At 45.7% G+C, this 18,445-nt stretch overlaps 1 protein-coding gene across 1 annotated transcript in view; it reads right to left on the bottom strand.

The window, feature by feature from the left end:
• Positions 1 to 18,445, bottom strand: part of LOC147747122 (voltage-gated potassium channel KCNC3-like) — a 136,204-nt gene that overhangs the window by 100,977 nt on the left and 16,782 nt on the right. The window contains exon 2 of the mRNA XM_086952375.1: positions 6,741 to 7,290. Coding sequence (XP_086808501.1) covers positions 6,741 to 7,238 — 498 coding nt within the window. The 5' untranslated portion in view covers positions 7,239 to 7,290. The remainder of the gene's footprint in view (positions 1 to 6,740; positions 7,291 to 18,445) is intronic.

The raw sequence follows: 18,445 nt of genomic DNA, 5'->3' as shown, positions 1-18,445 counted from the left end.
CCGGTTCCGTGTCTGTCCGGCTCCTCCGCCTCGCGGACGGTGGGACCCCTGGGGGGTTCGGCCTTGGTCTCCCATCGAGTTTCTGAAGACCCTGGTGCTTTCCCAGCGATCGGCTTCGATGGCAAGTTTACGGGGCTCGGTCAGTTTGCTGTCCAGGAGATGCTGCCTGAGCTCGACAAAACAGTTGTTGGAGAGGTGCTCCCATACGATGAGATTGAACAGTTGCTCGTAGGTGGTGACTTGGCCGCCTTTAATCCACCCCTCTAAGGCTCTGCTGTAGTAGTTCACGTACTCCTCCCAGGTAGTACCGGGGATTCTCTTGGAGTCTCGGAATCGCTGCCGGTACATCTCGGGAGTGAGTCCATAGCGCGTAAAGAGCGCGGCTGTCATGTGCTCGTAGGAGGTCATTTCGGCGTCTGGAAGCTGTAGTAGGGCGTCTCTCCCTTCGTTGACGAATCTCCCCCACAACCCGGCACCCCAGTCTTTTTGCGGTATCCGGTGTGAGGTCATGGCTACTTCGTAGGCTTTAAACCATTGTTGGATGTCGTCATTTTTATAGTACTCTCTGACGACATCCTTCAGGATGTGGACCTTGGTGTCTGCAGGAGGAGGTGGGCTCCGGCTCTCGGAAGCACCGGCCACCCCGTTTTTGGCTTTGATCTCGAGTTCTTTCAAACCCCGCTCATGCTCGTACGCCAGCCTCTTCTCCTCTAGATCCCTCTGCCTTCTTTTCTCCTCTAGGTCCCCCTGTAGCCGTAATTGCTCGAGGGCTATCTTTTTCTCGGCCAACTGTAGTTCTCCATCCAGACGGAGTCGTGCCAGCTCCAACTCGTGGAGCCGGCTTTTCTCTCGCTCTCGGGCGTCTTCGTGGGAGAGGCCCGTGTTCATGTTGGCATTTCTTTCCTCCGCTGGAGTTGCGATGGCTTCTGGCTGGGTATCCGGGATCGTGATAACTTCGTTCTGGGGTGGCGTTACACCTGTGTCTACCCAAGTTTGCAGGGCCTGCTTGAAATCGTCCTTGGTGCTTAGTCCAGTGGTAGCGATGCCCAGGTCTTTGCAGATTGTTTCAATTCTTTGTCACTGTAGTCTTCCATCCGTTCAATCTGGAATTCTGCGGTTGGTCTGGTTTCCTTGGTAGTCATGGTCGTGTGTTTCCGTTAGTAGTGGGTGAGTCGCTCTCTGTACGATTTGCGTCGGCTCGGATCGCACCGCCTGCCACCAATGTTAGAAAGGCGACCTTAGGGGGGAGGGCAGGGGCTCCCTGCCAGACCACCCCAAGTCTCACCCCTCCTTTGAGAGTTGGCCGAGCGCGGTTGAGAGGCCTCCGGGTGAGGTTCCTCTCTTAGGATCGTACAGGTCGAACACTATGCCACTACAGACGGACACCACACAAGGATAGATTCTCAAAGTCTTTATCAGTAAAGTAGGCAGGTTATCTTAGCAAAACAATACAAAGGGATCGAGGGATCCTCCAAGTCTTCGGTAGCTGGGGGAATGAGGTAGCGGGACAGTCTTGGTACCAGTCGTGTACGGGGATACCCTGCGCTCAGCTCTCAATCCTCGAGCCGGGGGGTTACTTAGAGTCGGGCCGCGGAGAGGTTCTCAGCGAGGTTGGGCCGCGGCAGTGCCAGCAGGGCTCCAAGGTTGGTTTCAGCGAGGTTGGGCCGCGGCAGCGCCAGCAGGGCTCCAAAGATGGTTTCAGCGAGGTTGGGCCGCTGCAGCGCCAGCAGGTCTCCAAAGATGGTTTCAGCGAGGATGGGCCGCGGCAGCGCCAGCAGGGCTCCAAAGATGGTTTCAGCGAGGTTGGGCCGCGGCAGCGCCAGCAGGGCTCCAAAGATGGTTTCAGCGAGGTTGGGCCGCTGCAGCGCCAGCAGGTCTCCAATGATGGTTTCAGGTAGGTTGGACCGCGGCAGTGCCAGCAGGTCTCCAATGAGTTCTTCTCAGTGTCTCTCGACTCCAGGATACAACTGCCGACCCATTCCAGGGCTGCCCCAGATATAGGTCTGAAGTCCTTTGATGTCCGGACCCTCGCACCTGGGGGCCAGAGGGGCCGGGATGAGAGCGACCAGACACTCAGCAGGGGGGTGGAGCCAGCGCCCAGGGAGGCAGGAGGGCGATCGAAACCCGGCGTCCGGGGGCGGCTGAAGACCCATCGAAACTCTCATCCTCCGTGAGGTGCCAAGTGGCCGATTGACCACCTGGGCGGATGTTGGTGCCTCGATGTCGGGGCTGCGTTGGGGCCGCGGCCGGGGTCGGGCCGAGGCCACGAGGCCTGGATGAGGGAGGCCCAAGATGGAGTCGAGGCCTGTGAGGGTGGCCCAGGATAGGTATCGGGCTCGTAGTGTGGGCGAGTCGGGGTCGCCATGTTCTGATGGGGGGAGAGCGGGGGTCGCCCATGGTGGCGGCCCTCATGCAGGGTTGGAGAGGGTCTCTTCCGCCCGGAGGACATGGGCGATGTTGTCCAGGGTCCGCCAGGCAGGGGGAGCGGGACCACGCCACGAGGCCGGTTCCAACAGTAACGATACTGAGAAGGAGAAATGCAGAAATTGGGATCTACGTTGCGAAACAAAGACAAGACTCTGTGTATGGTGACTCTGATCATACTATTGGTAATGTTGGCAGCAGTTTTTTGGACAATGGAGCAACTGATTCCGGCTCAAACCCTATTGCCCGCTACTACTCCTGTCCCCACAGAACATTTTTATTTTCCCTTGCCTACCATGAACAGAAACATCGGGTGTCTTACCTCAATAACACTTTCATACAAATGCTACATCATACCAACAATGCTACAAACATTACCAAATGTTGGGTATGTGGAATGATGCCAGCTCATCAGAAAAAGGGAGAAACACCTTTTATTCCCTTGCCATTCTTACATAATGGTTCATGTAGAGCCTGGTTTGCATTATTGAGGTTCACTGAAATAAGTCACAAGGTTTCTGCTGATGTGGGTAGACTGAATGCCCAGCTCAACAGGGTCTGTTACCCTGATGAAGAATGAGATCCCCAAGCCAAAGTAACTGTATGAGAAATGGAGGAATATTACAGAGTAAATTCCTCCACCAGATATGTTTCCCCAACACCCGAACAGCTAAGGGTAATGGTCCTCCTGTTCTCACTGTAACCAGAGCTCGAGCAGAACTTTGTGTGAGCAGTATTGACAGTATTCCTGTGGGATAAAGTGACTGTACCACTGTTTTAAATATTACTGGAACAAACAATAGCACTTTTCTGTCTTCCCACAATACTTACTTTATTTGAGGAAATAGGAGTTACTACAAATTACTCATTGGTTGGTCTGGGATTTTCTATGTGTCCTTTTTGCTTCCCCCTGTGTTTCTTAGCACATGCCTCCTATCACAAAGACCAGAAATTGTTTAATGACATCTCTTTAAATAGATTCAAAAGAACCATAAATAGTGATGAAGTAGATCAGACAGATACAGCTTTGCAGCAATACGTTGATTTTAATCTGGGACTCTTTTTCTTTGTTGGTGCAGCCCTAAATAGTAGAAAGATTAGATGCCTAACCCGAGTAGTAGAATCAGTAACTAATCAGACAGCAAGGGCTCTAGGAAATATTACAGAAGAGCTCCACAATGCAAGGATTGTAACTCTTCAGAATAGAATGGTGCTTGATGTAGTGCTCGCCGATCGTGGCGGAGCATGCCACATCATCGGTAGAAGCTGTTACGTGTTCATACCTGACCACTCCCCTTCTGTATATAACGCCATTTCCAAGTTACATAAAATAGCTGCAGAAATACATCACGACCAAGGAACATGGTCCTGGTCTGAGTGGTTACTGGGACTTATCTCCACTTGGGGTTGGAAGTTGTTAATGGGAATAGTAATCATAGGAGCAATCTTTCTCACTTGCTGCTGCTGCATTCAATGTTCCCCTATGATATGTACCACTTATAAACGTCTGTAGTAGTATTAAATATTCCCCGGTCAGTGTTCATGAACCTAATCGAGAAATGATGTTGCAACTTGAAATAGATAAACTAATGAATATTAGTATATGAAACTAACACATGTACCTTCTCTGATAGATTCAGCACAGCTGAAAAAGAAGGACTGTGAAAATGTAAAAACTAATTCTTTTGTTTTTTTAATTCAGCTGTGCCTCATCCATGCTCACCTTTGTCCTGATTTCAGCCTGGCTCTATCCTTCACACCACACCTACATAAACATTAGGTAACAAATCTAAAATTGAGACATTGAAGGCTGAGTAAACATGCAGCCTTTAATAGACTAGATCTCGGCCATCGTGTATTCAGAAACCCAAACACGGTCACCAATGCCGGTGTAGGAGGCATTGTCCCCTGAACGATTCCCGCAATATCGGATGATTTTTCCCGCGCTTATCGACATTGAGGAACCTTCCTCACAGTACAGATACTGCGCCCAGAGTCTCCATCAGAGCCAAGGCAGATCTAATATTCAGGCATGTGATTTAAACAGTCCTGATAATGATCCCATTATATGTCTAAAGGGATCGAAACGTCGTCGACCTCTTGAATAGTTACACACAGACAATCACTGTGTTACATTAGTGTGATAACTATTATGGATAGCTTGTTTTGTATGTACACTGACCCAAAGCTTTCTCTCTCTTTTTTCCTGAAAATCCTAATGTTTATATGTATGTTTGTTGTGTTCTCATGTACTGGATGCAGGATTGTATCCCACATTTTTGTTGGTTGCTCTTAAAATACTGTAAACATTTGATTAAATTGTGTGTCCGGCTGGACACTGCAGAATATAGTACTTATTACAGACTATATTTATTCTAATGTTCTAACTGATTTATTAAGGACCACTGTTGTTATTTAAAGTAAACATGCAAAGTTCGCAAAAAAGAACAGCTGATGTCTGCAGTGTGGGTTTCGTGGGTTTTTTAAACAAAGGTAAAGCCTTAGATAAAGTTTGCTCAGATAACCTATCTTATCATGCAGCTTCAGGACACGACAGTTACACAAGGCACAAAGATTGTTGATTCTTACTGATTCTCTCATGTGTGTGGTTTTCCCAGAGCTATATTGACGTCTGGGCGTTTCTTGTCTGTGTTCTTCCGCCTAAAAACCCACATAACCATTGTTCAAGCGTGCTCTCTCCTTGAGTATCTCAATGGTACTTGTCGGATGGAGACCGCATTCATGAATGCTTAATAAACCTATGGTTTGACTTCGCTCCAGTGTCGATTCCTCCTTACTTGATAAGGACCTGTGGCAAGAGTGGTGACCCTGCACCAAGCAGATTAGCTAGATGCTCATGCCAAGATGCTGATTCAGAATAGAATGGCATTGGATAACATTTTAGCAGCAAAAGCAGGAGTTTGTGCTATTGTGCCCTCTGTATGCTGCAATTACCAGCACCCCCCTCAGCACACACAAGCAAATAAACCACATATGGGATTTTTGTAAGAAACTGCATGAGCATCAGTACGTGCTAGATTCAGGCTCCTTTACATCTGGACGCAGCTTGGTGGACTTTTTGGCCACTGGTGAATTCAATGTCCAGTTTTGAGATACCATAAGACATGTTTGCCTTTTCTCTAATATTTCGAAATGTTTTTCTTTTACTTTTTTTTAAAACAATAATTTACAGGCAAACATTGGCAAAGCCAACATCTCTTGTAGAGGTTCAAGGGTGACTCTGTGCATTGCATTGATATTCTGACAGCTTCTTGAGGTAAACAGGAAGGGAACACCTGGGAAGCATCTAGGGCCATATCACGATGAACTTTGCTGCCTCGGAGCAGAGCGAGTGCCTGACTTTATGCACCTGAGGTGCATAATGTCAATACATTTGACCTGAAAGTTTTCCGAGGTAATGCTTCATTTTCAGACAGTACAGTGAGCTATATTTGCCTCTTTCGTTTTCTTAGCTGTGCTGTCTAAAGTTAATGCACTACCTCAGGGAAATATTGGGTTAATTGAAGTGATTTTACATACTGCAGGTGCACACAAACAGTTGCTGTCCTTTGTGCTGAGAGCAAGGAGAGGCCATGATGAGTGGACACCTAGTCTTAATACAAAATATTAACACTGGTGAAATACAAACAATGATAGTCCGAGCTTTAGACTCCTACCAAACACAAGTCTAGAAAGGTTCATCGCTGCCTTTACTTTGTCACACAATAAATTAATTCTATGCTGTAGTGGGATTCATGCAGAGATCGCAAATTTTCAAAAATTCCTAGAAGAAAGTACTAATTAACATATTTAAAGACATCACAGCAATTTACATCACACAACATTTGACATGGGTGGGGACATAGCAAATGTCATTCGTAAAATGTTTTAAAAAAAGTAAAATAAATATAAAAATGACTGGATTAACAATGGATAACATATGCCAATGTCTACATTAAATAAGCAGACTATGTCATACTCAAGTGGCGTGTCCAAGCTCTGATCTGTCCAGGGCATTCTCTCCCAAGAGCTGCAATGGGATTTGCTATATGCTGGGAGTGCTTTCTTTGGACTATTCAGCTCTTGGGGTCTGCTCTGTACACAGTAGAAATAACCACCGAACCAAACTTGGAGGACTAACATTATTGACCTAGCATGACATTCAGGCTGTTGTGAGTGAGAGCTTAGCCTGACCTATAAGTGTGTAGGTTTCACATGCAATGAGTGACACTTGAGTTCTCCAACCTCAAATAATTCATTAAGCAGTATAATAGAGCTTGCATGCAAGTGCCCATATAAAACATGAGGAATATTACCACGGCAGATGCAGAAGAAGGCGGTATTTTGAAAAGTGCCCAGATCCTCGGTTGCCATCTTGCTCTGCAGCTGAAGTCTGTTCTTCCTGTTGAATTTGTGGTGAGAAACCCTTCCTCGTCGGGTTGATCCTTCTCAGTCCAGATGTTGAAATCTTCGAGGTCACAGTCCTTGCTGCTCAGGTTTAGCCAACAACAACGCGCCAGATGTGATTCATTAATCTCCCAAAACTCCAGCTCCTCCACAAAGACAGACCTGCAGATTTCACTTGGGAAGTGAAGTCGGCCTGTTCGGTAATATTCCATCACATAACCAAAAACACTGGGATTTCTGTCAAAGAAGAACTCGTTCAGATTCGGATCAAAGTCGTAGGTGCTGGAGGCGTTAGATTCGGTGAGGTTGGCAAGCTTGGTCCCCGGGAAAGTCTTCAGGGTGCTGGAGAAGGTTTTAAACCGGACACCTCCAATGTTAATGGTTAATGTGCTATCTGAGGCCTCCATTTTCTGCACTGTGAAATATTGAAACACGTGATGCTCTTCTCGTCCAGGCAACCTGAAATGTACACAAAAAACTTTTAGGTTGCTAGGAGTATATATCTGTGATATAGTAAGGGATGGGGATTGGAAGCAATCAGTCACAGATTTCCAGAGTATGTTTATTCGCATTATACCACTTTCTCAAAAACACAAAAGTGCAATTTCACTTTAAAATCTGTTTTCTTTTCTTTGGGAAAACATAGTTCCATCACCATTCCAACCTTGAATAATGATTTATTCCATCTCTTTCCTGGACTAATTATTTGACTAACTCCAGGGTGGTATTGCGCCTTGAAACTGTTTGTAAACATAGCGACTGTCATTTGTGTCATTATCTCTGAAATGTTTGTTATGTTTTTTCTTTTCCCCACTCTTGCTCTCTTCGATCTCCCATTTACCTCATTCAGTCTATTTTGATGGGTGGAATTCCCTAGAATTTTGTAATTTTGCCACTTTGAGAGCCAATAGAGCCTCTGTGAGGTTTACATTTCTAAGTAGGATCTCATGGTGCTATTATTACGGTATCAAGGTTTTCAAAGGAAGCCTCAAAAGTGGATCCTCATGAAGATCCAGAACAGAAGCAGAGAACAGCTCCTCTTCAGTTCACCACTATGTGAGTCACAGTTCTCTCATCGTGCACTGATTTGTCATTACGTTAGGATCCAGTTGTTGGCCGAAAGGATGTTTATAAATTGCTATAGTAAAGCCTCTTGGTAAATAGTACTGGGTTAATGTCATTTTTTTTTCATTTTCCACTTACTTATCTCATCTTCACAGCAGCAATTGTCGCTATGTAGGGAAAGAATTTCCACTTTATTTAGTTACGAATCCTCCAGTATTCCACTTTTAACCACCCTAACTCTCGCATCATTGCAACTAAATGAAATGAAATGAAAATAAAATTTGTAAAGTGCTACAGCTGCCCTCAGGCGTCCAGGTGCTAGGACTAAACAAGAGTGCCCTCAGATGAACAAAAACAGGGATTCTAGTTACTGAAACAAAAAAGTTTTAAGCTGCTTCCGAAAGGTGGATAGATTGGGGTTGTTTCTCATGTGCAGAGGGAGGGTGTTCCATAATCTTGATACATTATAAGAGAAGGAACGTCCTCCTGCTCTGGCTCTAAAGATTCTAGGAGTCTTGGCCAGAGATGCAGACAAGGAACGAAGCACCTTATTGGGCAGGTAAGGAGAAATCAAGGAACAGTTGATTTCTGGGCCCATTTTCCAGAAAGCCTGATGCGCAATGCACAGAGATTTAAACTTTACTCTGTCCTTGACTGGCAGCCAGTGCAACATTCTTAGCCCGGCTTTTATTGAAGTTCTTCGTGGGACTCCAAGTAGTGCACGAGCCGCACAATTTTGGGTGCGCTGAAGTTTTTGTAAGGTGTAGTCCGGTGCTCCAAGATAAAGGGCGTTATTAAAATCCAGGCGGGATTGAACGAGGTCCTGTATAATTATCTGCTTGGCCTCAAATGGAAGAAGGGGAAGGATTTTTTTTATCACCCTGAGGAGGCCAAAGCAGGTGGCCGCCACCTTGGTAGCCTGAGTATTGAAGCTCAGCGATTTATCTAACCTTACCCCCAGACTTTTGATGTTATCTCTGGGGGCAGGGGCCGCCCCCATGCTCGCGGGCCATAGCACCTCCAAAGCAGAAGGGGCTGCCGGGCCCAAGAGCATGAGCTCGGTCTTATCGTCATTGAGCTTCAGACATGAGCTCATCATCCAGCTCCTCACCTCCTCCAAACACACTGCTAAATTAGGCGGTGATTGGAGGCCACTCTTCTGCACAAGGGAGACCACCAGCTGGGTGTCGTCCGCATAGGAAATGATGTTGATACCATGCGGACGAACAAACCCAGCCAGCGGCCTCATATATGCATTGAAGAGCGTAGCGCTCAATGACGAACCCTGAGGAACTCCACACCCCAGAGGCCTGCTCGATGAAACGGATGTGCCGTCAAAGACCTGGAAGGTTCTATCAGTTAAAAAAGACTTGAGCCAAACCAGGGCTTCTCCGGACACTACTAGGTTGGCGAGACGGTTCATCAGAATTTTATGATGTACCGTGTCAAAAGCGGCACTCAGATCGAGGAGGATCACTGCCACTGACCCCCCCCCCCCGATCCAAGATCCGCCTCGCCTCCTCTGTCACAGCCAGTAGAGCAGTTTCTGTCCCATGTTTCGGGCGAAAGCCCGTCTGGAAAGCATCGAGGAGATGATTTTCCTCGAGGAACTTTGTCAGGATGGTATTAATGTGCTTCTCCAGGATCTTAGCTGCCCATGGGAGCAGAGAGATCGGGCGGTAATTACTAGGATTAGCTGGGTCGAGGGCAGGTTTTTTTAATAAGGCCCGTACCATTGCATGCTTCCATGCCACAGGTACCATCCCACTCAGAATGGAGGAATTCAGCATCTCCATGAGAGTAGGGAATATGGTTTTGCTGGCCAACCCCAGCGAGCCTGGAGGAGCAGGATCACACGGAGAGCAAAATTTTATTTGTTGTGCTAGAGACTCCAATATTTCCAGGTTCAACAATGGGAAAGAATCTAGCTTATTTTGCGGGAGAGTTACTGTATCCAAAGCTGGATCAGAGCATTGGGCGGGTAATTCAATGGCTGAATCTGGAAAGGAGAGATAGATTTTATTAACTTTCTGAAAGAAAAAATCAACCAGCTCGTCACATCTAGAAGGAGAATTACTATTGTCTGCCACAGGCGGAGGGGGTTTTGTCAAAGAATTAACTATCCGATATATTTCTCTCGGCTTAGATTTAGCCATTGTTATTTTGTCATTATAGTAGGCTGCTTGTGAAGTTTTTATTGCGCGTTTATAGATCCTAATAGCGTCCCTATAAGTGGCTTTATCAGTAGGGTCGTAGGTCATGCGCCATTTCCTCTCTAATCTCTTACAAGAGCACTTTTATCCCTAAATTCTTCTGTGTACCACAGAGCTGATTTACTCTGTCTCTTTGACCCAGATAGGTATGGGGGGAGAACCAAATCTAAAGAGGTGGTGATCCAATCGTTGTATTAGTTATTATTTGCCAATGGGTCATGGGAGAGTAGAGGTCTAGTGGTACTAAGGGCCTTCGTCCAATTATCTATAGAGAGTTTGGACCAGTTTCGGGTTTTCCGAGATGTGAAGATGGATGGTGGAGGTTTGCTTGTGGTCCAAGTGAAGGCTATCAAAAAGTGGTCCGACCATGGTAGGCAGCTGATAGTGCCCACTTTAAGTTGATCGCTGTTGCTAAAGATCGGGACCTTTTTCATGCGTTGGAGAGGGAACTAATTGCTCTAACTGGATGGCGGCTAAACTCGACATCATCTCTAGTGCCGTGGGGTCTAACAAATTATCAAAATGAACATTAAAATCTCCAAGTAAGGTAAAATTTGAGGGGGAGGTAACCAATTCGGAGGCTACCGTAAAAAGAGATGTATTAAATTGTCCGATGGCTCCAGGGGGACGACAGATAAGAATACCAGTGAAACTGGTATTGGGGGAAAACTCGATCACGAAGGGAAGACTTTCGCAATCCTCAATCTCCTCCGTCAGACATCGGCAAACATAGCTCTCTTTATAGATAATCGCAAGGCCACCGCCTTTACCCTGAGGTCGATCTAACCGCGCTATCTGGTAACCAGGAATAATGGCCTGCACCAGATCCGGCTGAGAGTCTTGGTTTAGCCAAGTCTCGGTCAAAAAGATCACATCCGGTGTATGTTCATCTAAGAGCAAGGAGATTTCTACACAATGCTTAGCTAGAGACCTGCAATTGAGCAGAAACATGGAGTAGTCCTTTACCTCAGACCTGGCGGTAGTGGTAGTGGTGGTAATTAACTTCACTTTACAGTGCGGGCAGCGGCGGGGGATCTCTAGTGGATATATTGAATGGCCGCAACTAGATAACAGAGGTGGGCGAAGCTGATGTAGGAGGCTCGAGCTATAAGACCTCCTATCCTCCACAGAAGAACCAGGGGAGGTGGCCCCTGGACCCGGTCGGGCGCGGACGGGCGCAGACGGGCTTGCCTTTGGCGCCCCTTCGGCACGCCCGCCCGCTGCGTGGACGGGGGGCCATATTCTTATATCCGGTCTGAGGAGGGCGTGAGGCGGCCAGCAGCTGCAGCGCCACCCTTCCCTCACCCAAGATGGCCGCTAGAACCCTTTCTCCCCGAGCGTCACGAGATGGCAATGTGCGCTGGGAATCGGGGTTCGAGGGGGCCTAGAAATGTGCAAAATAAGTTATTAATCAACTACGCAGTGCACATTATACAATTAATAAAGACACAAGTTAAAACAAATTTTTGCTAAAAATCGAGCAACAGAGCACCCGGCTTCCGCCTCAGGGGAGAGACACTGATAAATAAAAAATCTAGAAAGGTTTCCATTATCCTGCCTACCAATTCCATGCTTTCCATGCATGCATGGTGAAGTAGATCTATTTAATTTCGGTTTTAAATTCCACTTTACATCCAGAGTTGGGTTGTTACCTGAGAGACGGAAAGAGAATGAGGTGAATTTATATAATGAAGGCCCTAGCATCTCCCCAACATTCCCGACTTTTCTATTTTACAAGTTCACCTGATTGCAAAACCACTACTAAAGCAGTGAAATTGTCAAGGTTATGCTGACATTTTACAAACATGCTATCCCTTTACTGATCCCTTAGAACACAAAGTTGGCTTCTGCTCAAAACCAGATGTTCCAGCATTAAAAAAATAGGTCTGTCATCCAGAAATGATTTGTTTTTCTCTCAATTAAATTCAAAACAATTGTTTCTGTCAAGGGAGAGGGCGATTCTTTGGAAAAACGGTAATGAGGGGAAGAGGGGAAGGGGGTAGGGAGGGTTTACATGGATGGGGCATTTATTTAAATGTTTTTCAGCCCATCTTTAAAACTCTGTAACCAAGTTATATTGCACCCAGATTTTTACCCAAAATTAAGTATAAAAAGTGTAATGAAAAGATAGGTTTTGTTGTAGGATACTTTGCCTACCTTACTGTCAGGCCTGGCATCATTGGTGTGAGTTTCCCTTCCATTTTGACGGATTGCCTCCTCTGTTTTGATATGTTTTTGCTGGTTTTGTTCTTTAGGCACTGTGCCACTGCTAATCAGTGCCACAGTGCAAGTGCTCCCTATGTGAAATTGAAATATTAATTGGTTATTCCATGATTGGGTTATTTGATTTATCTGTCAGCTCCTAGTACAGTACACCATGGGTGCCCAAGATGCATTGTAAGTATAAGGTCTGATGTCTGTAGCACGTTCTAATAGTGAATTCCAGCCATTTTCGTTTTTCACTACTGAAGGCTACCTGTTCTCATAGGCCAGAATGGGCAGTTAGATTATTACATTCTTATAATACTAACTTACTCAGGGAACATGGTAGAAATTCGAATGTAGTATGCCTGAACTTAGAATAATAAAATACATCTTTTAGTAAAGTTGGTTTTAATATTCTGTGTTTGAAAATACCACTTTTAGAAAGTAGGTATTTTCTTGCCTAACTATCCAGGCCTACCTCTGCTGGGTTGTGTATTCCTTGTCTGGATTTGTGAGTGACAGGGCTGGGGGATTCCAGAAGACATGCTGGGGCAGCCCAGTGGTGAATAGAGAGATCTGCATCTAGATGGGAGGGAGGAGTTGCACCTGGGACCTGAATAGGGCTGGGCCTTCCCTCTACAATGCTGGCTCCCCCTACTGTGGCTTGTCTGATGTCTCTGCCCTGCACTGTGAAAGGAGAGGAGGAATCATGTCAACAGAGTGCTCCAGAGCTGTATCTTCCCTCCCCTGTGCTGGCTCCACCCCCTGTGGGGCGGCTGATGTCTCTGCTCTGCACAGTGAAAGGAAGAAGAGAGTCATGTAAACAAAGTGTTCAGGAACTGGTTTGGACTAGGCAGAGGCCTCTCTGCCTTCAGAGAACAAAGGATTTTGGGGTATAAATATTCGGGCCCTGATTCCAAGAAATTAGATCACTTCTGGACAAGAAACCTTTCTGCCAAGGAGAAGAACCAAGGAAGCTGCAGGAGTTGTACTGCCCCTCTGCCAGTGTGCTGTTTGCTGGGTTGGCCTGCAGTGGCTGCTTCATTGCAAAGAGAAAGGAGAAGGAACTTTGTAAGGACTTTCATCTACAGAATATTCTCCAAGGGCTTGAACTGTGCTTGCCTCCTGCTGAAGTCTCAGGGACAAAAGACTTCACCTCCAGCTCCCACTGAATTTCCTTGCTGGGAATTCTGACTTCAGAAACTTGAGTGCCACTGGTAGCTAGAAGCACGACACATTGAGAAGAAGCGTGTCGCCTCCGCAGCTGAAATCGTTGCATCTCCGGAGAAGCAAGCCTTTGCCGCATCTCCCTGGAAGCGTGTGTTCATCAAAGCTGCCTGCTGTCGCATCACCAGAGAAGCGTGTTGCAGGGCCTGTCGCGCCTCCAAAGTACAGAGTCGTAACAAGAGTGCCAGGGCGTCATCACATCGTCATTGCATCGCCGCATGAAGGGCGCCATCTTCTCGCATCGCAACCGGATCATCACATCGCATCAAGGCGCCATCTTGCACACCCCAACGGGCCCGCAGGGCGAGAATCTACGCATCAGCTCCGCACCGGTAAGGATCACAACACATTCCCTACTCTGCGCAAGCATTGAGGCACGACGCATCATCTCCCCCAGATCACGGAACTGACGCATCTTCCCTTTTCAGAGCCTTTTGTTTACTTTGCGCTAAGCATCCAGGTACTTTGTTGAAACTTTGTCGCATTTATCATCAACTTAAACTAAGCAACTTTAATCATCTTTTAAGTAATCTTAAGTGTAGTATTGTGGATTTTTGTAGTTTGTGGTCTTGTGTTTAAGTCTATATAAAGAATACTTATTTTTATAAAACCGGTGTTGTGTCCATCTGTAGTGTTTTCACTGTATTACTGTCTATATTCACAAATGCTTAACACACTGCCTCTGAGATAAGCCTGTCTGCTCGTGCCAAGCTACCAAGGGGGTGAGCAGGGGTTATTAAGGAGTGTAATCCCCTTATCCTGACTTAGAAGTAAGGGTCCCTATTTAGACAAAGGTGAATATCATTGGCAATTAGAGACCCCCAGATCAAACACTTACTCATATTCATGAAAATATAAATACAGAAACACATAGAAACATAAGAATTGTGGCAGAGTGTACATCAGTCCAGCATTTTGTGGAATTACTAACACGCAAACGTATCCAACCCAAGGAATTGTTAAAAATGTTTTCAGTGGAAAATCATCCCGAAGTCTGTCTTACGACAAGTTTTTTCTATTTTCAAATTGTTCACTTTTTTGTGGACGTGGTAACATGTGTCTATCTCAGAATCATTTATCACTTTCATATTAATCTCAAAACCCTTACTCACTGCTTCTAAATTTAAGCTTCATTGCAAATGCTTACAGGTGTTGACAGATGTTAATTAATCCGATGTCAGAAATCACCTATCTGGTTTTCACCTTTCTCAGCGACTAATGCTACATCTGCAAGAAGAAGGAGTTCACTTCCATGGACCAGTACAAGTTCTTCCAAAATGTCAGCAGTGCCCAGTGCCACACACAATTGGAGATTTACTAAGGTTTTAGACTGTGTTTGCATCACAAAAGTGACTTACTTTCCATCGCTAAACTTGTTTAGCACTGGAAATAACGGGAAAGTAACGCAAAGCAACGCTACACGCTGTTTTGCATTCCTTAGTGCTAAGGGGGCGTACCATGGGTGGAGCATGGACGTTCCCGTGAAACCACCCAAGGTTTCTGAGACTAAATCCTATTTACTAAATGGAGTAGACCGGGTTTAGCATCAGAAAACTGTGCCCTTTTGAAGTAGGCTCAACAAAGGTGAAATGCTTTCATTTCTCCATCCTTTTCCTACTTTGTACGTGTAGGGCACTTTAAAGCACACATACAAAGATGGAAAAGGGTTAAAGTTAGTCTAAGCATAGTATTTTTTACAGGAAGGGTACTCTTCCAGTACAAAACCTATGCTAGACTCATGGATACATGCTGGCACCATGGTGCAAAGGTGTCTCCATGGCACAAGCAGCTGATTTCAGCGTCAGCGATAGGAAAAGGGTAGGAGTGCCATATTTGTGTAAATATGGCACTGTCCTCCTCTCTCCTTTTCACGCAGCGCAGCATTTGGGGCTACTGCACTGCGCTGCGTGAGTAAGTGGTAAATGTGGCTCACAGTGTCTTCCTTCTCCTGTTAGCATTTTGTGAACCTGCTGCAGCGACTATCTGCTGACGTTCCTACCATGAAAATAGGCTGTAGCAGTTACATGATTCAGCCTATCTTTACAATTCATATACATATTTGCAACTGCGCTAAGCCTGTGCAGATCACTTGGCGAGGCTGGTCAGACTGTATGGTGTGATAAGGAGCACTGGTCCATCAGGGCTTCTTTAATCATTGATGTGACTGCTGCACCACAGACTGCAGACCACCAAGGAATCCACCCGTATCCTGGTAGAGCAGGGTTATAAAATTGCCTTATGTTTTTCAATCTGATCCCCGCTCATGATTTGACTTGTTTGCTGGACCTGAGGTTGCTTCCATGGATGTCATTTAGGGATCATCAGGGGTTGCATCTGCAAACCCCTGGCTTGCCCTTTGCTAACACTAGCATCCCTTTGCGACCCCTGGTCTCAGAGTTGGCAAATTCTGTGCGAGAAACACAGGGGCAGCTGGGGCTCAGCTCTCTTCTGTCAATTTATTATTATACTAATAGTGAGTAAATAAAATATATTATTCCCTAATAGTGTAGTAAAAATGGAGTACAATAAGCTAGAATAGGCCATTCCATGGCAGCTGAGGTAAGTAAAAATGCTTTTAAATATATGTTGTGTGCGTGCTTGCTGGTGAGAGCGTGTTTATGTGTGAGAGAGTGTATATGTGTGAATTTGTGTGTATGTTTAAGTATGTGTGTGAGTGAAAGTGGAGTTCAAACGGTGTGTGATGTCACTTCCGCTACCCATGGCATTTCGGTGAATTGACGTCCATGGTTGCCTCAATCATGGCATCTCTGATCAAATGATGAATTAATACCTGGTATTGGAGGCGACATGACCCATAGAAACCCAGGTTCCTCTGTCATGGAAGAAAATTCTTAATATTAAGGAACTTTAACATGAGAATGTCCGTCGACAGTGCACCTGATACATGACGTTTTGTGCAATATAGTGAGGGTCCTACTCACAAAGTAGGCCACCTACTGGATTTGTTTTTAGGTTTGCTTCTCTTCTCTTGTAATCTAGCTTTGCCTCCATTCTCTGAGACAGATTGGTCAATACTAAAAGTCTCTGGGGCAGATTTACAAGCCCCTTGCAACACTTATACGCCGCGGTTGCTTCATTTTGTGACGCAGCAGCGGCGTAAACAATGCGACACGTTGCGACATATTTACACCGTGACACATCTAGTAAGATGCATCACGTTGTAAAGCCCTGCGCTGCATTATACCTGTGTCAGGTATAGTGTATGCAGGGTGGGCGTTTCGTTGCAAGGAGGCCCCGTAAAAGTGATGCAGTGAAATCTACAAGATTTCACTGAGTCACTTTTACGTCCCCGCTGCGTCAAAACCTTACACCTGCTTGTAGCAGGCGTAAGGAGTGACGCAGCACAGCAAGTATAGGGCGCCCCCAAGGAGTGCTAGAGTTGTGTTGCGCTTGCGACACAACTCCAGCACTGCGTCACCTTTACGGCATCAGATGCGTCACGCATCCATCTATTCTTACGACATGGTGCGCCGCATTATAAATGCGTTGCATCCATAGTGGCACAAGAGGTTTCTGCCTTGGCGCAAAATAACTGGTGCATCCTTGCTGATATGCAGGGATGCGCTATTTATTGTAAATCTGCCCCTCTATGTTTACCCAAATAACTTAATGCAATATCTGTATCCAAAGTATATTTGGACAAAAAATTGAAAATCTTTAGCGCCTCGTGAGCTGCAATCTGCCTAGATTTCATCACATCTAACAATAAGCATCACAAAATATCTAAATTTCTTGGTAGATAAATGTTATAATGAATGCAGATTGGTGCTAAATAGATTTCCCTATTAAGGAAAAACTAAAAAGGAACTAAAAGCAACAACCCCTGAATCATACCGGACGTACTAATTCAAAATCCTAAGGATCACTAATAAACAATGGAAGGAAAAACAGGATACTGTAGAGAGAGTAGCAATCAATAACATATACTGTCTGTCATTCTTGTCAAGCCCCATTAGCTGGATTTTTTTACACACAGATTTTAAATATTCTAAAAAGAAAAATCAGGAAATAACTATTAACGCCTTGTTAATTTCTACTCAAAGACCACCTGAGTGCAGCAAAATGACAGGAATGGCTCCTCCGTTGGAGCGGAGGAGTGTCTCCCCACTTACATGCCCCCAAAGCCATTTTATTTTTCATCATCCCGTAATGAAGCGAGTGTCACGACGGGGTGGGGTCTGCTGAGAGACAGCAGGGAGGAGTGGTGGGCAGAGGGCTGCCTGTGCACTGTTTAAAATGTGCATGTCTCTTTGGCCGGCAGTCTTGTGATGGCCAGCCAGACATGCGTACTTTAAACCAATGCAGGGCTCTAGTGTGCTGGGGAGCACTGAGAGAGGCTGCTCCCTTCATTCAGGGCACTGCTCTCCTGCTGATTAACAGCATGTGAGCAGCGCCCGTATTGGTGAAGGGACTTTGCTGGTGCCCACACTGCAGATGAGAAAAAAGAGGTCCGAGATACAGAGCAGAGGACGTGCTCAGTAAGTGTGGGAGCGAATTAAAAAAGATGTAAAGAAGTGCTTACACACAAAAAAGTAGCATCTACAAAAATGCACAGTGGAAGGACACAAGTAATGCATCCATGGGAGTGACAAACGCACGAAAGGGAAGGAAGCTTAAGCCAGACTTTGGTCAATAAAAAGCAAGCAAATTATAGAGACAATAAAGCCAACTGGTAGTAAACAATGGGGGGGATCTAAGCCCACTGATAAAAAGAAGGTCCGGAAGAGACAGTATGTGTGCTGTCTAGGCAAGACCTAAAAAGATGTAAAATGGCCACATTCAACCTACAGAGCACTATATGCTAAAAATTAGTTAATTCACTGTTATGTTACGTTATGTTATGTTGTGTTACATTATGTTACGTATGTTTTGCAGATTTGTAG

This window comes from Lissotriton vulgaris, chromosome 1_1 (assembly GCF_964263255.1).
Source record: "Lissotriton vulgaris chromosome 1_1, aLisVul1.2, whole genome shotgun sequence".
Taxonomy (NCBI): Eukaryota; Metazoa; Chordata; class Amphibia; order Caudata; family Salamandridae; genus Lissotriton; species Lissotriton vulgaris.
Note: the sequence above shows the minus strand (reverse complement) of the source record. Positions and strands in the feature narration are given on the sequence as shown.